This window comes from Haliotis asinina, chromosome 10, assembly GCF_037392515.1.
Source record: "Haliotis asinina isolate JCU_RB_2024 chromosome 10, JCU_Hal_asi_v2, whole genome shotgun sequence".
Taxonomy (NCBI): Eukaryota; Metazoa; Mollusca; class Gastropoda; order Lepetellida; family Haliotidae; genus Haliotis; species Haliotis asinina.
In genome coordinates, this window is record NC_090289.1 from 23667553 (window position 1) to 23690794 (window position 23242).

The window sequence follows — 23242 nt, forward strand, 5'->3', positions numbered from 1 at the left end:
CCCACAAATACGTTCATAAGCGCGTCTATCATAGGGGTTATTCGTCATACTCCACGCTTTATCTTGGGGAAGAGGAGCACTTATTTCCTTCAATATTCGTCTCGTTTGATAATAAATATGAAACAAAATAACCGCCTTACTCAGTTCGTCTATACCGTAGTCTGGTGTCACACCCGACCCTGTCGTCGCACACCACACAGCAAAGTTGAGTTGGTTCTGCCAAAACTGCATTGGGTTTTGATTCCAGTTTACCACCGCCTGCGCGTTATTAACGGACACGATATATTTTTCAAAGATATTAATAAAGGTTGTTTTAAACCCCGTACCATCTGCATTCACCACGATTTTCAAGTGTGCTAAATCCATATTATAATATATAATTTATATATTATAATATGTACATAACACTTCCAGGAATAACGAGCGGTGAGGCCGTTCAGCTGACGCACGCGATCGATAACACGTCAGGTCAACTCGAAGTCGCACTCTGCGATATCACCTACCTACCGCAATGGACTAACATTAATATCAGCAACAATAAGCTATTCGTTAGTGGAACTCGCAGTCAGATAACTGACGGCTACTACAGCGTGTGCTCTCTAAACGACGAGGTCTTCAAACCCCTGGGAGCCGAACTCAAGATGAACGACTCAAACGGCACAGTGGTGTTAATCAACAACGGAAGAACCTCCTTGAGGCTCGGCCGACCATTAGCGAGGATACTCGGTATGTCTCCTGACGAGATAAAACCAACAACAACCGTCACAGGCACGAAGTTACCCGACCTAGTACCGTACCGAGAGCTGTACATTCATCTCGATCAGGTGAGCACAACGTATAACATTCAAGGAGGTCACCCTTCCACTATATTGAGAGCAGTGCCGGTGAAAACTGAGAAATTCAACGACGGTAGAACCGAGTCATTTTCACCACGGCAGTATAAGAGATTAACCCAGGGCAACATACCTGAGCTGACAATATCGGTGTTAGATATAAATCATAATCCTGTAAATATAGGATACCTCAGCTTAACGCTTCACGTAACATGACCAGCGCACAAGGGCCCGGAGTGAAAAAATGCGTCAATATCGGGATCTCCGACCTCGGAGACACGCGCGGTTTCGACGCTCCCGGAGTAGATGGTAAATCGTATGCCTTGCAACTGAAAAACAACATTTACAAACGCGTTGAAGTCACCTCCGGTGGAACCCTAAGTGATATAGTAGATACCACAAGAGCAACAGTCAACACTAAGTACACCCTTGTCAACACCGGTGATAATAATTGGGTAATATACCCATCGTTCGGTGGTAAACTGTTCGACTTAGATGATGTTGAGAGCACTACCGTCGTCAAAAACAAACCATATATGCTCGTCTTCACCGAAGATGACAAGTGGGTGTTGTTACCCGATAACAAATGGTTTCTCAATATTAAACTCGTCTCCCCTTACGTGTTCACGGATAACAAAGACAACCACCTAAACAAAGTCGTGAACAATGGAACCCTGCTCGTGGCTTACGTCCCAACTCATAGACGTAGTATAGTCGTCAGCCCAGTCAACACTATAGCAGCCCACATGCTATCGAGTAAACCGGCCATGCAAAACGTGAAATTGCAGTTGGTGTCTGAATTCGAAGGCGTGGTCAAGATACTAGAGGATCTACCGGCAAACTCAACATTGTTCATCAAAGTCTACCTAGGGGAATCATCGGGGAATGATGTCGAGATCGTGAAGGGGATCAAACTCGGGTGGGTGAAACGACACCAGTTTCAAGTTTACGTGCGGGTGGGTGTCGACTCCAAGACCAGTCTGCAGGGGGTCAACGTGATCGTGGAAAACAAGATATCACTAATCAATATCTTCCTGCCTGACAACATACACTTCATGGGTATGAAGTTAACCCCTGAATTATTATCAGAAAACCAGTTGGAAATTATATCATAATAGTATAATAATGACTAGTCATCATCCCAACACTACGCTTAACGACCTGGGAGATACGGAGGGATTCGATCAGCCTGGTGAGGAAGATGAATTATACATCCTGCACTTCAAAGACAACGTGTACAGACGGGTGTCGTTATCAGATTTAAAAGAACCCAAATGGCTGATCAACTTAACACTCGCCTCACCTTATATCACAACAAAAGAGGGGTGGAGGTTTATCTCTAAGATTAGGAATAACGGTATCTGGCCCGGGGATTTCATTACGGGGAATGAAGCAACAGCCAAGGTATATTTTTATGAAGGAAAAATTGGATTAATTTCTGGAATAGAAAGTAAATTAACATTTAGCAGTAATTTACACGAAAGGCAGCTTGAGATATTCTCCCCCTACACAATCATCATAGAAGTCATGTTTACGTATTTTGACCAGGAAAACTCCTCGAAAGGACGTCAATTTTTACCCGGGGTGGTATTACACTGGTTTACCGAACACTTAGATCAATATTGCCGTATTGTTATACAACGGGATACCCCCACGGGTTCTATAAAACGTTTAATAAGCCTCCCTGGGGTTTTTATTACAACAGAAAAGTCTATTAACCTCTCACCTCTTAGCATTAGTTATGATCTACTCCTTATAGGCTTCAAATACATTGATAGACTATTAACTGAAACCCAATTAAAATATTTTTCAAAATATATATTATAGGATGGGTCTGTACCCAGTCGTAGAGGAAGTAGCGAAGACGTTGGAAACCGTAGATGGGTTCCGCTTGAGGCAGTTATGTGATGTGAAACGTCAACTAGAACAAGACCGTGACACGCGGAAAGCACTATGTAAAAAGTACAATAGAGCTTTCAATATCGTGGACGGGGCTGACACTACCCTTATGGTAACCAGCATGGGACTAGGGGCGGCAGGCGTTGGGTTGTTAACCACAATCGTGGCTGCACCTATAGTGCTAGGTATTGAAATAACGGCTGGGGTGACAGGGTTGGTAGGGTTGGCGCTTAAGTTAGTATCACGCAGACTTAATCGTAAGGCATTGAAACATGACGAGATCAGGGTTCTGGCCGAAGCAAAGCTCAACACAGTGAGTGAGCGAATTTCCACGGCACTCTCTGATAGTAAGATCTCAGAAGAGGAGTTTCGTTCAATCCTTTCTGAACTCAAAAAATATAACGGAATGAAACAAGATATTCGATCCAAGTCTCGTAAGTCTGCTATCAGCGAGGACGAGAAAAAAAAGTACATAGCACAGGGAATACAAAAAGCCCAGCAAGCCTTTATTATGAACACCAAAGAGATCGTAGGCGGTTCACGTTAAACTGTTTCCTCGATATAAACATGATATAGGGGCGATAACCGTAAGCGAGCCTCCTATATGGTCAGTCAAAACTTACAACATAGATAAAGTGGATATAAAAGCCGACGAACCTAACTTGTACTACTTGAGGGATGGGCCGGGTAGGGGGTTTGTAAGAGAAGAATTATTGATCGTACCGTACGGCACAGTGTTACCTCCTACCAACACAAAGTAGGCATAGTAATTACCGCCAACTTTTTTGTAGTAGGGGTAATAGTAGCAAGAGCTAAGGGTCCAACCAAAGCCTTATTTACTAAATAAGGCTTTGTAGAGACATTTCTTGAAAGTGGTCCAGAACCCCTATTCCCTATACTACTTATGCAGATAAGCAAGTTAACATAAACATATTCATTGTAACAGATGCCACTCATTCATCACTGTGATATACATTAATATTTGAGGTGTTAGTTCGTGGTTTTCTATCCAGCCTGCCCCCATGAGCTAGATGCAGGGGATCAGTTCGGCCGGAGTCCCCTTATGTTCTGTGTCCTGGCAGACCGACTGGAGTGTGCAGAGACACTGCTGAAGGCCGGGGCTCAGATCAACCTCCGGGACAAGGGGGGTAGGACAGCTCTGCACTGGGCAGCACACAAGGTAGGCCCATATTGTCTTGTGGAAAACTAATACTTGAGTATAATATACAATTAAATTCTGGGGTACAAATTTGGGGTACTACATTGTGTATAAAACACATTAAACAAGTGTTTCCATTCTTTGGTATATACCTGAAAATTATTGCCATAACCATCAGGTGAAAATGGCAACTGTATGGTAACATTTAACAGCGATGATATTTGTGTGCTGCCAGTGAACTGGATCACAGTTACCAGGTTTGGCCATACTCTAAATAATTAGCATTCCAAGTTATGTGTGTCTGAAAACATCATAACTTAAGTAGTAGTGATCACTAAATTTGGAGACACTTTCAGGATTGTTGGCTTCGTGCTAGTTTTAATTAAACAGATATGTACCATAACTTGTTTGGTCTGTTTTCCATGAACTAAGATGTTTCCCAGACCTCCATGCCTTTGAGTCTGTGTATGCAGGGCAACTATCGGCTGATGAAGATGCTGGTGTCAAAGGGTGCAGACTGTCGAGAGAAGGACAATGAAGGTCAGACAGCCCTGCATCTTTGCACCCGACACAAGCTGCCCAAGTGTATGGCATTGTTGCTGCGGCAGCTGACTCCAGGGGAGATGGACGACCAGGACAACAACAAGGTAACACTACAAGGAGCTGCTGTAGCTTCAGTATTGCTCACCAGGAAAAGTTGTCACCTTGTGCCTCATTTTAGGAATACGGGCATGAGTGAGCTTAGGTTTATGCTGCACTCAGCAGTATTCCAGCTACATGGTGGCAGTTTGTAAATAATCAAGTCAAGACTAGACAATCCAGTGATCAAGAACATAAACATCAATCTAAACAATTCAGAACCGATGACATGTCAACCAATTCACCGAGCCTGACCACCTGATGCCATTAGTCACCTCTTACGACAAGCATGGATACGTAAGATTAGTTCTAATCCAGACATTCACTGGTCCGAAAAATTTTGGAACTAGTACAGGAACATTTTGTTGTGGAAGGATATGCAACCAATTGTAATTGTATTCCTGCTTAATATTACAGGTGTTGAGTTGATGCTGTCATCCAGTGTTTATGCAGCACTTTGTGTTCCAGAGAACAGCCTTGCACTGGGCAGCCTCCTATGGAAACCTAGAACATGTCAAGATGCTCATCAAGTCGGTAGGTTGTTCTGCTTTTATTGTGAGATGATATGTCCAGTAATTTACCTTGTCTCTTATTTGGAGTGAAGCTTTACTTTAAAATGACCCACATGTTCCCTTTGCATGTAAAAGTTGTATGAAAAACAGGGTTATGTCCCTTTAGTAGACAAAATGAAGCAGCTGGAAAATCACACCAATTGTGAAGTGCTACACTTCATCATCCCACGTGAATCCACTGTGTTCTCAATACCTGTAAAGTGTACCTGGAAATAATACCTTTATACCAGTTCATGAAGTCAGAAAGTTGAGTACAGTAATCAAACAAAGGATGCGGCTCATCAGAAAGATCAGATGTTTTCTAGGACACCAACTGTTTTCAATTGTTTTCTCTTCAAGTAGTAATCCTCTTCAAGTCCTGGTGAGTACTCTAGCATCTTAAGAGAGTTAAATACCTCAGAGTCAGAACAAACTAAGAGAGCTAAACTTATGTTTTGTGTTTTAGGTCATTAAAGTATCTTCCCAATTGCATAATCATTTTCTGTCACTAGTATTTAATATGCATGTAAACTCTCTTGTAGGATTCAAACATCGGCATCCCAGACACAGATGGCAAAACACCACTCCACTGGGCAGCTAGTAGCCGAGATCGACAGGCTGTGAGCTGTGTCAAACTTATCTTGGTGAGTGCACATTCTTGAATACCCAGTTGCTGCAGACGACAGGTGAATGATTCTGTAGCAAGTAGTAGAGCCACTCATACTTGTGGAGGAAAATTCTCATCGATGACTGACATCCATACAGACAATTCTATGTTTTGAAATCAACGTTTTGTTCAGTTAACGTATGGTGTACCTGCAGGAAACAACCCCAAGTGTGATCAACTGGCAGGACTATGAAGGAAGGACAGCTCTTCATCTGGCAGTTGCTGACGGCAACGAGAGTATAGTCAATGTATTGGTGCAGACAAGTGTACGCAAGTGTAATGTATCTGCTCTGGATAACTGGTTCAGAACCCCCCTGCACTGGGCAGCTGTGTTGGGTAAGAGATGAGAGACATGCCCAAATGATATCCAACGAATCCAGATTTATCTACAGTCATATTATAGGGAACAGTAGGTCCCCAGTTCCCCATCCTTGTCATAGGAGTGAACTTACAAGAATCAGTCCATGATTTGGCTAGAGAAGTGACAAAGGCTGGACTTTTTTTAACAATCCAATGTTTCATACCAACACGCTATAGAAATGTGAAAACTGGATGGATACCTTGTCTGTGAATATTAGAAGATTAGTCAGGTCACAAAATAAAGATCTGTTGAACATTCCTATGACTTCCAGTAATTTCTGTGAGACCGTGTAGATATGAACATTTTACTTTGGACTTCAGGACATTCGAAGATTGTGGGGTTTCTCCTGGACAGTGGGGCTGATTTTGCCAGCTCAGATTCTAATGGTGCCACACCTCTTCACTATGCAGCTCAGAATAACTATGACGTAAGTCCACTTTAGCAATTTTTACATGTCCTATGCAAGAGTCGTCAGAAGATGACAAATCACCCCAGCAACCTATATATATCTGAACTTTGCCAATATGATCAATGATTTGGTACTGAATCAGAGTAGTCACAGAAATCAAGTCCTATGCAGTGTGACTTTGTTTTGTGGTATATTGGTGTGCTTTCACACCTTCAAGTAGTAACCTTTATCTACTGTCTGACTCAGGTAGCTTGTAATCAGCTTGTAATTTGGGCCATCTAAATAGCCAACTTAAGAACATATTCCCTAGATATTTACCTTTGATTTACCTTATTTCTTTTGCTGAGTCTTCATCACCCTTTTGATGTATTCCAGGTAAATTTTTGTGATAATGATCATAAAAGTAACATAGCATTAATGGTATTGATCTTGTTGACCTAGGATACGGTGGAAGTGTTCCTGTCTCACAAGCTGGTGACTGATGAGAGTGATGTTGATGGCCGAACAGCGTTCATGTGGGCAGCAGGCAAAGGGGCAGATGATGTTATCCGTATATTTATAAAACACAATGTTGACATTAGACAAATGGACAAAAACGAAGAAACAGGTTAGTTCTGATGAATGCACCATAAAGAAAAGTTGGGCAGGTGTGAGTGTGAGTGAGAAGGGAATGGCAGGGTGTCTCTTTGCTTAGGTCTGGGCTTATATTTCTGAAGTTCTCTTAGCACTTAGATAGTCGTAATAAGTAATAACATTAACTTAAGACTATCCTAACACTAAGAGAGTTTCGAAAATCTAGACTCTGGCTATTTGTGGGTATCTCAGTGTCATGCAAACCTTGGTGTTAGTCAACACATGTTCAGTACACAATTTATGTTAATGTTTTCTTATGCAACCCAAGTCCAGTGTATACAGATAATGGTTTCTCATGCAACCTAGGTCCAGTGTACAGGTAACAAATACACAACCCATGTTTACTTTACCTTCAGCCCTGCATGCTGCAGCTTATTCTGGCCACACCAGCACAGTAAAGATCCTGCTGGAGTACAGGGCAGATATTGATGCCGTGGACCTTATGAAACACACACCTCTGTTCAGGGCCTGTGAGTCCGGTCAGACTGACGTGGTGCAGACACTCATCGATGCTGGGGCCAAGGTGGATGTAGTTGATCAGGATGGCAGGTCCCCTCTACACTGGTAGGTTGACTGTAGGGTGTCAAGGCATGGTTACTTTCCATTGAAAGTATCTGTATATGTTGCTTTGAGATTGGAAAAATGTTATCCTTGAAAGACATTGATAGGCTGGAAACAGATGAAAACTCACAGGCTTTGTGCCTACAAAAACTGTACCCTTTTAGCTGTTCAAGCATTTGGAATTCCTTTTCTGTATCAAAACATATGTGTTTTGAAGTGCTTCAATGTGTTAAAATGAGATCTGTGTAGCTGTTTCTCTGTTGGCAGGGCCGCACTTGGGGGTCATGCCTACATCTGCCAAACTCTCATCAAGTTTGGAGTGGACCCCAACATCAGGGACACCACAGGGTAAGTGGATAGACTTGACTGGATAAGTAGACAAACATGACAGGTGATATGACCAGGTGAGTGCACCAACATGAAAGTCGACATGACTGGATCAGTAGATGGACATGGCAGTGACATGATTGTGTGAGTAGACGGACATGGTAGGTGGCATGACCAGGTGAGTAGTCGGACATGGCACGTGGCAGGACCAGGTGAGTAGACAGACATGGCAGGTGGCTTGACCAGGTGAGTAGATGGACATGGCAGGTGGCATGACCAGGTGAGTAGACGGACATGGTAGGTGGCATGACCAGGTGAGTAGTCGGACATGGCAGGTGGCAGGACTAGGTGAGTAGACGGACATGGCAGGTGGCTTGACTAGGTGAGTAGCCGAACATGGCAGGTGGCATGACCAGGTGAGTAGCTGAACATGGTAGGTGGCATGGCCAGGCGAGTAGCCGAACATGGTAGGTGGCATGGCCAGGTGAGTAGACAGATATGGTAGGTGGCATGACCAGGTGAGTAGACGGACATGGCAGGTGGCATGACCAAGTGAGTAGACGGACATGGCAGGTGAGTATGGCAGTGACATAACTTGTCTAGTAGATGGACAGAACATTTGACATGTCTGTGTGAGTAGGTGGACTTGACAGTTGACATGTCTGAGTGAGTAGATGGACATGACAGTTGACATGACTGAATGAGTAGGTGGACATGACAGTTGACATGTCTGAGTGAGTAGATGGACATGACAGTTGACATGACTGAGTAGGTGGACATGACAGTTGACATGTCTGAGTGAGTAGATGGACATGACAGTTGACATGACTGAGTGAGTAGGTGGACATGACAGTTGACATGTCTGAGTGAGTAGATGGACATGACAGTTGACATGACTGAGTAGGTGGACATGACAGTTGACATGTCTGAGTAAGTGGACTTGACAGTTGACATGTCTGAGTGAGAAGATGGACATGACAGTTGACATGACTGAGTAGGTGGACATGACAGTTGACATGTCTGAGTGAGTAGATGGACATGACAGTTGACATGACTGAGTGAGTAGGTGAACATGACAGTTGACATGTCTGAGTGAGAAGATGGACTTGACAGTTGGCATGACTGAGTGTGTAGATGGACATGACAGTTGACATGACTGAGTAATAAGGTGGACATGGCAGTTGACATGTCTGAGTGAGTAGGCGGACATGACAGTTGACATGACTGAGTGAGTCTGTGAACATGACAGTTGACATGACTGAGTGATAAGGTGGACATGATAGTTGACATGACTGGGTGAGTTGTGGTCACTGACATTTTGTTATCTGTGTGTTCAAGGCGTACCCCTATCCAGTGTGCAGCGTATGGAGGTTTTGTCAACTGTATGTCAGTGTTGATGGAGCACAAAGCAGATCCCAGCACACAGGATAATGAGGTTAGTGCTTCATATGTCACAAAGATGGAGACCTTGTTACGGAGTCTGTGATCAATGACCTGAGAAGGGTCCACTACACAGCAGTCTGTAGAATTTTCCTAATCCTGACTCATGCTTAATTGCTTACTCTCCTCTTCCTGGCGAAGGTAGTGGAACACCAGTGTTGCATCCAGGCCGCGCGATAGCGGGATTTCTCCCCCCCCCACCACCACCCCTCCAATAATGTACGCCGCAAAAAATGAAAATCGATGCGCGACCTGTCCCGCAATTTAAGTCACTACGTACCTATCATATTTAATTATGTCAACTCACACACTTAGATAACATGTGGCGCTCTTGGATGCATTCATATATCACAAATCAAAATCCTCTTTAATCCTCTTTAAAACAAGACTGTGAATCATGTTTAATTCTTCTGTTTGTTAAATTAAACCAGTTTCATCATTCGCTATCTTTTCATTACAGATACGCAAATCGGTTTCCTCACATATATCTATTTTCGGTTTTGCATACATTAATGTACGGTATAATCCGTAGGATTTCTTCAGCCATCACATGATGCATATTAAGTATTTGTAACTACTCGTCTCTTTCCCTGACCTACAAGAAGATGCTTTCCGGAATGACACGAGTAGTTACGGCGACGTTTGTAGTTTCTTTATCTTGGTGATTGGTCACCACCACGTGTCAAACTAAAAATAGCGTGGCACACCAAGGGTATACTTCAGAATGGGGTAACAGCACAAACAATACACCGAAGGTGCTGTCACATAATCCGTAGTTGTAATTATATATATTTTATATTGATAGACCTGCAATAAACAATGCTATATCATATTCTCTTGATAAAAGTAACAGTTCCAGATGCAATATTTTCCCGATCACTATATCAGATTCCATGCCGGAATTCACTGACAGATCGTGTTGGGAGTAGCTGTGCACAACTGATTGCTATTTCCAGCTCAGTATATGAGACAAATACACACGGTAACATTTCCCTGCTGCAAACTGGCTTTTTTCCTAAAAATTAGGTTTATCAAGTGTAATATCAGTATATATATCAGTATATATATAGGTATGTGGAAAGCCATTCATCCAATGGCATCGCTTCTTATTCATTGTAAGCTAATACCCGCAATTTCATTGGCTGATACTCGGAGCTGACAGGTTCTGTATATATATTGTTTTGAATTACATGATAAAAAAGCAACGCATGTTTAGTTTGAAGAAGTTCACAAACATGACTGACGGTCGGAAAGCCAACAAATTTAGTGACTTCTTCAGTGTCTTGGGAAAACGAACAACAAAATGACGTCTTAATTTTGGCTCAGAAGTTCAACAGAATTGTGCTGAATCTGTTAGCCGTGACCATGCTGTTAGACTTAATGGGAATGAAACCGAATGTGAACGTGTGACTACTAATACGATTACTACAAAAGCAGCAAGTCTGAATAATACTGAAGATGAAAACAGCACAGAAATGAACATTTCTACAGTGAAGAAATGCAAAACTGATGAAACATTTCAAGATTTGTGGAAGAAAAAATACACGTGGTTGGACACAGACAGCAAAGGAGGCATGATATGTGTGAGTGAGTTCATTTCCATTATGATAGATGAGAGCACTGACATTTCTGTTCAAAAGAATCTTGTGGTATATTGCAAGACAGTGTCTGACTGTTTACAGTGCAGTACACACTTTATTTATTTTATTCTGATGTGAGTGTGACCGGAAAAGTTTTGTTTAAAAGATTAACACAATTTCTGTCTTGACAGGGAATAGAGTTTGACAAAAGTGGTTGGATTTGGATCAGATGGAGCAAGTTTAATAACTAGTAAAGAGAAAGGGGTTGCTACAAGGATCAAGAAGGAGGCTCCACATTGTGTGTCTGTACACTGCATGGCTCACAGATTGAACTTAGCCACATCTAAAGCTGTAGATAGTGTGGTGTATATTAAAGATACTTTTCAAAAGGTGTTGACAGACCTTTACTATTACTTCTCGAAATCTACAGCAAGAACAGAAGTAATGAAAGAAATTCAACACATTCTTGATTAACCTGAGGTAAAGATGAGAGAGGTACATGAAATTTACAACTCACTAAATACGGATCTACAGATCTTGGAAAGCACTGTGCAAATATTTCCAGTCACACAAGACAGACAGCGGCAGAACAAAAGGTTTATTTGAGAACATAACAGATTACAAGTTTGTATGCTGCATGTATCTGATGATGGTCATCATCTCGTCTTTAGCTGCCCTTAGCATGACAGTGTAGAAGCAAGACCTTGATATATCATCTGTTCGGACAGCTATTGATGGTATCTTTTCTGCAGTAGACCAGGCATTCAATAGTAAGACTTACTATCAGCAGTTACTTCACACATCCCATATGAAGAAGGATGTCAACATGAAACAGGTCACAGTTCAAGGAGTAAAAGTCAATGTGTCAAAAGATGAAACCATAAGAGAAGCACAAAAAGCACATTCCCCTTCAGACTGCAGACTGTGAGAGGGGCTTTAGTTGCCAGAACATTATCCACACTAACACTAGAAACAGACTTGATCCAAACAAAGGGAATCAGTTAATGACAATCCAAACTGAGGGACCCAGCTCCAAGGAATTTCCTTTTGATGCTGCTTTTGCAGCTAGGCGAAGTAAGAAAGAAAGACGCATATTTCAAAAGTGTTGAGCCAAAAGGCCGGGTAAGAAATTTCACTTGAAGAGTTAAGCATTTTTGTGACAGCATCAGCATTATAGTAAAGAAATGTCATTTGTCAGTATGTAACATTTAAGCGGGGTGTCCCCCTTAATCTCTAATTCCTGGATGCAACACTGAACACCAGAAATCCCTTGAAGTTCCCTTCACTCACCCAAGTAATACTTCCCTTTTCCCAGGCATATGGTCAGCTGACGGCCATGATACTTCACTCTGTCCCTATCGCCCGACAAAGGTGGCTGGAGGCACCTGGGGTCCCGTATACGGCTATAGATCTTTAATTCTTTTGGTGATGCGTATGAGCCGTTTGATCGGACCCCATTTGAACTGCTAACTCAGAGGACGCTGTTTCTTACTTGCCTTGGCTACAGCTGCACAAATGTCAGAAATTCATGCCCTAGACTACAACCACACGAGCTTTGATGCAAGTCATCAGCAGACAGCTCATCTGAGTCTATGATGGGATTTTATTGTGGAAAATCAACTGCCAGGTCAACCAGATAAACAATTCCACATACCGGCACTATCTTCAATCCCTAGACCTCATAATACTCAAGATTTATCATTATGTCCAGTCAGAGCATTGAAGATATGCATCACAAGTACCAAGTCTAGAAGGCAACATTTCAAGCACCTGTTTATCCCTATATCTACTGAGACACTTACGGAAGTATCCCGCAACACTGTCTCTGTGTGGATCAGAGCTGTTATACTTAGAGCATACAAAGCAGCAGGATTAGACCCTCCATGAGCCTCTAACCCACATGAAGTCAGAGCTCTAGCCTCTACACTAGCGCTACATGGTAATTGCTCGCTATCTACTATTATGGAAGGTTGTTTTTGGACATTAAATACAGTATTTGCCAACCATTACCTGCGAGACATAGCCACTGGCATTCATCAGTTTGGACCACTTGTCGTTGCTCAGCAACTAACAGTTCCTCGACAACGCTGACTTACTCACCAGATTTATCACATGACTTGTGGAAGCCAGACGCTCTGTGGAGTATTTTGGTGAAAAGTCTATGTGCATGTCTTGAACAGACTAGCATAAATGATCATGACCTTGTATTCATTATGAAGATACTTAACATGAAGAAAGTTCGCAACTAGCTTCGATTGTTATATCGTGATATTTGGTTGCATCAGAGACTAACAAGACACTAGCTATATTAGTGTCATCACGTACCAGTCAACAAAACCTTTTTTCGACTGGATGTTACTCCCCACCAAATCTACAACGCATATGAAAAGAATAAGACTGAATTATCACCGTCACAAGTTCCCGTTAGGTGGGGAATTATTCTACGTAATTTACAACTGACAGCAGAATCCATGGTGGCCTGACCCAACACCGTTTCTGTCGGATTCTGTAAGCAATTAAGCATGAGTCAGGATAAGGAAAAATATGTAATTTTATGAATAAAATGGATATTTTATACTTATCCTGACTCATGGCGAAAGCCATCCCAGCTGCCCCACACAGACACGCTGAATTCTCGCATTCTCGTGTCTGGCAATTATAGGAGAGAGTGAAGTATCATGGCAGTCAGCTCACTTGGGTGAGTGTGATTTTACGTCCACTTCTTTTATAAGGGAACTTCAAGGGATTTTAGGTGTTACACTACCTTCGCCAGGAAGAGGAGAGTAAGCAATTAAGCATGACTCAAGATAAGTATAAAATATAAATTACATTTATGACCAAGACACTAGACCAAGGCCTTGCTGGTCTATCTGTCTTTGCTATTTTAGTATCACTAGGTTCTTGTTTCATAAATGATACCACACCCCTGTGGGTATTCTGGGCCAGAGATAGTCCACAGTAGCCTGTGCTCTTAATGGAGACTGGGTTGTCAGACTAGTTGACTAGTGATTACCTGATACCATACCCTTGTAGCATAAGAGGGATGCTGATTGGTTTGCTTGATCTGAGTGTTTACCGACTACTTTGATGTAGAATAGGATTGATTGCCTAATCAAATACATTCACCTACTTATCCAAGGTATGTTAACATGACAACTGCTCACCTTGTCTATGACTAGCTGCTGGTGCCTTTCAGGCCGTAATAATTGTAATACTACGTTGTGTGACTGCACCTCCCCTCCTTATCCAAGGTATGTTAACATGACATGTCAACTGCTCACCTTGTCTATGACTAGCTGCTGGTGCCTTTCAGGCCGTAATAATTGTAATACTACGTTGTGTAACTGCACCTCCCCTCCTTATCCAAGGTATGTTAACATGACATGTCAACTGCTCACCTTGTCTATGACTAGCTGCTGGTGCCTTTCAGGCCGTAATAATTGTAATACTACGTTGTGTGACTGCACCTCCCCTCCTGGCTGTGATAATTGTAAATCTTTCCTTATCCTGACTCATGCTTATTATGATTGTCTCCTCCATATATCTGAACATCGTGGAACATTTGAATCCCTTGACGTTCCCTTCATTAAAGCAGACGTAAAATCATTACTCACTCATGAGTAGCCCGTGCGTTTGGGGCGCAGATCAGTCACATGCCATGCCATGCCATGCTCTTTACTCTCTCATTCCCCAATTTTCCTAGTTCCCAAGAAAAACTCCCAAGGAGAAGTTTCGTCTCATATGCAATAGGAAGAAATTCAACATGGAGTATGTCCTCAAGCCTGCAAAGTTCAAGATGATACATCTTCCTCAGCTCCGACGACTGGTACATCCGGCAAACTACCTTGCAATCATAGACCTCAAGGATGCCTACCTGCACATACTGATACATCAAAAATCACGAAAATATCTACAATTCCTGTTCAAGTGATGTCACTTCCAGTGGAGTGTCCTACCATATGGAATATCCTCGGCCCCTTCGTTGTTTACTTGAGTGACCAAGCCTATCTCGCAGTATCTCCATCAATGAGGTCTACGCAGTGCTTTCTACCTAGACAATGGGATTCAAATACATCAAGATTACATCAGTCAACTCAGACTGCAACTAGATTTCACCATTTGTTTACTGACACAGTTGGGATGGCTAGTAAATCTACTCATTTTGGAGCTAGAGCCATTGCAGAATCTCCAATTCCTAGGAATACAATTCCGCACAGCACAGAATATATAGCATATTTGTCCTGGAAGATCGTTGGAACAAAATACAAGATATGTTAGCTCAAGCAGTACTGTCTCCGTTGACACTTCACAGTTGGCAGTGTTTACTTGGTCTACTGACGTCAGTCCAAGACATGACATGTAGGGGGAGGTTACACTTACGCCTGTTGTTGCAGAGATTTGTCAACGATCACTTGAACAACACCAACCCGTTTGTTCTACTGGATTATCTCAAGCCATATCTCCCCTGGTGGACACACAGAGACATTGTCAGTGAGGGAACCTACCCGTCAGAGCCAGACTGCATAGGTCATCTATACATAGATGCATCGATCCAAGGATGCAGGGGCAGTGGTCAAGGCAGATCAAAGTGGTGAAAGCAGTGATCAACGTAATACAACATTGGTCAGGTTGTCTCAGAGACGCCAAACTGTTGCAACTTTGTTGCAACTTACATTTCACCTGTACAGCATTGTTGACAAACAGAACATATTTCAGAAAGCATGCCACATTCCAGGAGAAAAGAATATCATAGCAGATGCTCTATCCCGACCATTGCAGCTGTCTCCAACATAATGGATGCTACACTCAGAGACATTTGGCTGGAAGAGATTTGAGACATAGGCAAGGCGGAAAGGATTTACTGCAAGTAAAGCATCTCATCCTCAGGGGCTGACTGCCTGTGTCATTTGAGACCCACCAGACACTTAAAAGACTCTACATTATCAACGTATCTGGTACAGTCATCACTATGAAGACTGGCATAAAGTTGACATAAGTACCAGAACTACTGACATATATCAAGTTGGACAACCAGCAAAAGAAATTCAAGGCCCCTGCATGGGATCTCAACATAGTACTATAACATCTTACAAGCAACGCTTATGAGCCTCTAGATAGACATCCATGGACATGTTAACACGGAAAACACGGTTTCTGTTTACCCTAGCAACAGCTGCCCGCATTTCAGAAATACATGCGCTAGATAATGCCCTAACACGCTTTGAGTAAACAACTTATTTAGATAGCGCGCACTTAGGACAGCCTGACAGACAGTTTTATATCCCAGCACTGTCTACAGTACTCAGTCCAAATGACACAAAACATTTAACCTTATGTTTCATAAGAGCATTGAAAATCTACCTGCTACAAACCAAAACAAGAATAAAATCCAAGCACCCGGATTCTCCACCAACTGTTATGATATGGATCTCGGGTCCAAGTGAGGGTACCAGTGAAATCCCTTATCTAACTGGCGTGCTGGTTTGCTTGGGGGAATTAACTCAGCAAAGAGTCCGAAGTCACAAGAAGCTAATTACAATTTTATTTACAAGAGATGGAGTAACAAGGGTGGCCACAGAGAGTCGGTACAACCCTCTGGGCTGAGGGCTAGAGCTGACCTGTGTTGGGAGTCTAAACCCTACTGATGGACAAATGAAGTTGGAGACTATTTAACTACAATTTAAACAATACAAAGATTCTGATTTGCTGACTGATACAAAAATGGGTGTAACCTACAATAGCCAATGAAATACAGAATAAACAAAATGGTGTGTGTCCTACCATTACAACTTCAGTGACCAGACAGGGGGAGTACTTAATCTTTTAATCCTGTTATCTAAGTGACATTAATCTTGTTGGCACATTTACTGGATGCTTGATTGCTTACTCTGGGCTGGATCTTTAACGACCCTTAACTGGTGTTTGCATAATGTTATTTTACTGTAGGTGATAGCATGTTTACCTCATCAAAGCAGTTTATTAACCTGTCTAGACATAACCCTTGTCTTAGTGAATGGTTTGTCTTACAGTGGTGTTCTGATTACCTCAGGCTAGGATTTTAACTATGAAATTGTGTGGTCATAACTTATACCTTTTTCAATAGAATTTCTGTGAGATAAGCTTTACTACTTTTGAGAGGAGTCTTGTCTAAGCTATTACTGATACATGATGAAACTAATATTCTATATTCATATTTTCCTAATATTTGAATGCTAATATATTGCTTGTACTGGTTACCATTTATAATGAATTTTGGTATGAATTATCATTTCATGATATTATCCCCAAATGAACTGAGACACCAACAGAAGTTTCAAGAAATGAGTGAGTGAGTGAGTTTAGTTTTACGCCGCACTCAGCAATATTCCAGCTATATGGCGGCGGTCTGTAAATAATCGAGTCTGGACCAGACAATCCAGTGATCAACAACATGAGCATCGATCTGCACAATTGGGAACCGATGACATGTGTCAACCAAGTCAGCGAGTCTGACCACCCGATCCCGTTAGTCGCCTCTTACGACAAGCTGAGTCGCCTTTTATGGCAAGCATGGGTTGCTGAAGGCCTATTCTACCCCGGGACCTTTCAAGAAATGATATACTGTAAACCAACTATATTCTGTTAAAGATCATGCAGTAATAAGTAAAAAAAATATGTTTATTTCCAACAACAAAATGGCGATGATAAGTGACAACAACTAAACCTCTTCAAGTACAGATACAATCATGACACATAATTAAGTCTCAGGACAATGCAATAAACTTGTTGACACCACGCTGATCCGTTAATTGCATAACCATCAGCTGTCACGTCACAAGAAGCTTGATAACGCCTCACAAAGATCGTGTCAATTAACATAGACATGTTACCTAATGGTATTGCGATCTACTCACACAGTCCACCTTTAATCCAACTGCGCCTCACTGCATCGACGTCCTTCGCAACACTGTCAAAACATGTCACCAACCACCTTGCGTGCACCGGTTTCATGATGCTTATTCTCGAGTCAATACAATCTCTGGTCTTCTTTTGAAGTTGCTCAACCATTCGCTCGCAATACCAGTCAGTAAATTCTTTTTTCATGTCGCCATTCACAGACTCAAATTCATGACACTGAGTAACTGAGCTCTGCAGTATTATCAGGTTTGTGTTTATAAAAGTCCTTGGCATCTTCGGTGCCTTTGAGTCAAAGAAAACACAATGGACAAGATTACGTTTGATCTCTATTTAAGGGTCGTTTCAAAACAACCACTCGCAAAATTAAGTCTTGTATTTTTGGCTGAAGAGCGTGCTTCGCAGTAAATTGCAGTTGCAGAAATAAGTTGGTTTACAGTATCAGTGTGGATGAGAACTGATATTTTATGAGCATTTAAAGCAGCAGGCCTTGCGCCACCACAAGCCTCCAACCCACTTGTTCCACAAGGGAACTGCTCGATAGCAACGATAAACGAGGACGTCGCTGGCATTTACCAATTTGGTTCATTAGTTGTAGCACAACAACTAATGGTTCCTGAAAGGCACCAAGAAAATCTTACCCTTTTCAATCAAGTGACTTGTTGATGCCAATACACTCCGTGGACTAAAATGGTAGAGAGTCCATGTGCATGTCTCAGAACAGACTAGTATGAGTGATTATATCAATGTACTTGTTTGCTGTACTTGTACCTGAAAAAGGGATTGCATCTTCCCTTGACACATGCGTCAGTGGATGAAGCTGCTATAAGACAACTAGTAGGACACTAGTATATCTAAAACCACACTAAGATGTCATAGATAACTTGTTTGTAAAAGCTTTGACAATTGTGGTACCCCCAAGATACAGAACGAAAGTTGAAAGTCTGCAAACCTACAGTGTTTCAAGTTCCAATGGGGGGGTTACAGGACGTAAAATACATGACAACCAGAGAATCCAGGATGTGTCATGACCCACCACCAATTCCGTTGAATTCTGGCATGCATTGTAAGTCAGGATAAGGAAAAATATGTAATTTCCTGATTAAAATTGATATGCAGTACTTATGCTGACTCATGAAGTCAACCCTTCCATCCTCCCCTCTCATGACACTCTGGATATCCCTGAGTAGTATATATAATGGTGGTTTTGGACCGCTTGGCAAAATCGTCTGCAAATTTGCAGGAAAACCAAGGTTCACCCACATCTAGTACTAATTATATGTGCACATTCATTCACCTGCAAATTTGCAGGGAAAAACCAAGGTGCACCCACATCTGGTTCTAATTATATGTTTGCATCCACATATAACTATGAATTACCCTACTAAGGTTTAGTCTCACTGGGTGTACCTCCAAATAAAAATTTAAAAAAAGTACAGTGTATAAAATGCCTGGAACCAAACTACCACGGGAATCTGATGTTGAGATCAGGTCAGGTCGGTCAGTTAGAAATACATGTGAGACACCTACAATTTTTTCTACTTTAGAAGTGGTCAGCGTAGGGGGGTAGTGAAAGGAAGCCACCATCATCTGAGGCCCCTCAGATTTTCATATATTGAGCTTGTGATATGTGATATTTTTTCTTCGCTTCCCGAATGGATAAATTACCTGACCTGATCTCAACATCAGATTCCCGCGGTAGTTTTGTTCCGGGCACTTTATACACTGTACTAGATGTGGGTGAACCTTGGTTTTCCTGCAAATTTGCAGGCACTTTTGCCAAGCAGTCCAAAACCACCATTATATATACTACTCCCTGTATTCAGAGAGCGTGAAGAGCATGCACGAGCTCAAGGGAGGCTACTTACAGGTGAGTAATGGTTTTACATCTGCTTTAATGAAAGGAAATTTAATGGATTCAAGTGTTCCATTATGTTCGCATAGAAGGAGACAAGCATGATAAGCATGAGTTCACAATAAGTATAAAATATCAATTTAAAACAGAATTACAATACTGTTTTATGTGACAAAAGCTGCATTCCAGGCTATAATAATTGTAACACTGTGTTGTGTGGCTGCAGGGAATGACTTCGCTGCACTGGGCCTGCAGCATGGGCCACCTGGATACCGTCAAGCTGCTTGTGGAGCACATGGCATATGTCAACCATATGGAGTTCACTGAAGACAGGTAAGTCTGAGATCCAGACCTCTGCTTGAACAGTCAGATACAACACATCATGTTACAAGGAAATAGGATCAACATGTTTGTTAAGCTTTGTAAGTTTAAAATTCATTCTATCTTCGTACATTTATGCAAGGATTTAAGTCAGTTCCAGATGTGTCAGTGGTCTAATGGCTTGTGTATTGGCAGGTACACACCACTGGACTATGCATTGATGGGTGAGCACCATGATGTCGCCCAGTACATGATCGAGCAGGGGGCCCTCTCCATCACCGGCATACAGGACATAGCTGCACAGAAAATACAGGTGTGTGGCATACAGAACCTTACAGATATTTTGTCTCTAGTATTTGGAGCTAAGAATACAACTTCCAATGTCAGTTAATATGATCCTCTGTGCTTGGGAAGAATTTGAACATTTGCCCAGAACTGGGCCAATTTGGACAGCATTCTTTCAGCATTACTACTGCTTGTTGGAGCATGGAGCATGTGTTGGGACCAGCAAAATATGCCGTTACAGTGAGTGACTTTTCATATTTTGAACCAGAGAAGGACCATTCATGCGTTATGCTTACCCAACGTATGTATGCAATATGCTGCAAGATAGCAGATGCTGGTTTTGTGAGTGTTAACTACTGTACAAACAGTCAACTGGTCGGTCTTTATTGTGTGGAAGTACGGAGTAGGCTGACGCTCCGATTAGAGGCATGCAAATAATCATAAATTAACTAGCTTCTGTCGGGAGCAAATTCCAGTGCCGATATTGAGAGCATGCCAGATTAGAGGGAGGCCAGTTTTGAGGGCTTCCACTGTACTCAGAACCGTTATTATTGCGGGCAATTGTGTTAGTGGAACATGACTTCTGAATCCTGCTGCTCAAGAGAAAGATGAAAGGCATCTTCCCCATATTCCTTGATGGTCAGTGCCTAAATTTAGGAGAGATAAGTGATAGGGGCTTGATTGGATATGAGCAGTTGAGTCGTGTGCTGTTCAAAGCATCCCTACCTACAGAAGCAGGGTGCTTTTTTTGCAGAACGGTTGCAAAGAACTCACTAGCTGGGACTGAGAACTGTAAGATTCTTATATTCTGGGCCCAGTTGAAATCTGGGCAAAGCAGGGGTGTGTGGCGTTTAGCTCTGTCATTTGTCCTTTAACAGATAATCCAGCTTTGTATTGAGTACCATTAAAGGGTTTTATGAAGCATTCTCTGCCACTCATTGTTGTAGTCTTCCTGCTGAATATGGTAATCTGTGGCCCACCATCCAACTGTGTGATAAGTGCATAATGTCATATAGGATAAGTGTTGAAATATCAAAATTTTAACTGTCAATTTTGTGTGTCGTATCCCACAATATGGAATCCCGCCAAACAATCCGTAGATTACTGGATTGTTGCCAGCTTCATATCAACAGAATGAAGACATTGTGGTTGACCGGAGAACAATGCATGGTCTTGGAGTGACTGCTTACAGCAATTAGGGGTTTTGTTGGGGGTCTTTGGGCAAGGTGTTAGAAAAAGCTGAAAACTTTGTTTAAGGTCATATATATGGTAATCTGTGGCCCACCATCCAACTGTGTGATAAGTGCATAATGTCATATAGGATAAGTGTTGAAATATCAAAATTTTAACTGTCAATTTTGTGTGTCGTATCCCACAATATGGAATCCCGCCAAACAATCCGTAGATTACTGGATTGTTGCCAGCTTCATATCAACAGAATGAAGACATTGTGGTTGACCGGAGAACAATGCATGGTCTTGGAGTGACTGCTTACAGCAATTAGGGGTTTTGTTGGGGGTCTTTGGGCAAGGTGTTAGAAAAAGCTGAAAACTTTGTTTAAGGTCATATATATGGTAATCTGTGGCCCACCATCCAACTGTGTGATAAGTGCATAATGTCATATAGGATAAGTGTTGAAATATCAAAATTTTAACTGTCAATTTTGTGTGTCGTATCCCACAATATGGAATCCCGCCAAACAATCCGTAGATTACTGGATTGTTGCCAGCTTCATATCAACAGAATGAAGACATTGTGGTTGACCGGAGAACAATGCATGGTCTTGGAGTGACTGCTTACAGCAATTAGGGGTTTTGTTGGGGGTCTTTGGGCAAGGTGTTAGAAAAAGCTGAAAACTTTGTTTAAGGTCATAAGAACAAGAGAAAGTGCAAAGTGTTATAGTTTTAGCATCATTATACACAAATTATAGTTAAAATTTTCAAAATCACTCAAACATATAATTTTCAACAAGATGGGCATCAGGATTGTGTTCATCAGGTGGTGGTGGTCCTCCTGTGTCAAAAACATCAAAAAGTTCCATAACTTCTGCAGCCTCTAAGTGTTACAATTCACCCTTTGCCTAGATGTAGCTATATCTTATATGTGAGGGAAGTGTGGTAGCCAAATATAACTAAACTTACTGACTCATTCTTAGAGGTGATGTTGGACATCAGCCAACACATGAGACTAAAATGCTATGTTAGAACTGCATGTGATCAGCAAAGATATGGCCAATGATTGATTTGTGATATTCTCTGTCTTCTCTGTAGTCTGCATTTCGAGGCTATCGAGTGAGGAAGACATTTATAGAGAGGAAGAGGCTGCTAATGAAACATGAAAAGTTGAAGAGAGAGGCTGCCAGGTGAGAGTTTACATGGAGTAGAGTATGATATACATCTGACAGCTGCCAGGTGGGAGTTTACACGGAGTAGAGTATGATATACATCTGACAGCTGCCAGGTGGGAGTTTACACGGAGTAGAGTATGATATACATCTGACAGCTGCCAGGTGAGAGTTTACACGGAGTAGAGTATGATATACATCTGACAGCTGCCAGGTGAGAGTTTACACGGAGTAGAGTATGATATACATCTGACAGCTGCCAGGTGAGAGTTTACACGGAGTAGAGTATGATATACATCTGACAGCTGCCAGGTGAGAGTTTACACGGAGTGGAGTATGATATACATCTGACAGCTGCCAGGTGGGAGTTTACACGGAGTAGAGTATGATATACATCTGCCAGCTGCCAGGTGGGAGTTTACACAGAGTAGAGTATGATATACATCTGACAGCTGCCAGGTGAGAGTTTACACGGAGTAGAGTA

General features: G+C 42.0%; 1 protein-coding gene across 2 annotated transcripts in view; it reads left to right on the plus strand.

The window, feature by feature from the left end:
* Positions 1-23242, plus strand: part of LOC137254669 (inversin-like) — a 63647-nt gene that overhangs the window by 17061 nt on the left and 23344 nt on the right. For both annotated transcript variants that reach the window (XM_067792514.1, XM_067792513.1), the window contains exons 4-16: positions 3746-3912; positions 4365-4538; positions 4999-5064; positions 5624-5725; positions 5904-6084; positions 6430-6536; positions 6960-7125; positions 7508-7715; positions 7980-8060; positions 9378-9474; positions 20035-20141; positions 20325-20442; positions 22685-22776. In XM_067792514.1, the coding sequence (XP_067648615.1) occupies positions 3746-3912; positions 4365-4538; positions 4999-5064; positions 5624-5725; positions 5904-6084; positions 6430-6536; positions 6960-7125; positions 7508-7715; positions 7980-8060; positions 9378-9474; positions 20035-20141; positions 20325-20442; positions 22685-22776 (1666 nt within the window). The remainder of the gene's footprint in view (positions 1-3745; positions 3913-4364; positions 4539-4998; positions 5065-5623; positions 5726-5903; positions 6085-6429; positions 6537-6959; positions 7126-7507; positions 7716-7979; positions 8061-9377; positions 9475-20034; positions 20142-20324; positions 20443-22684; positions 22777-23242) is intronic.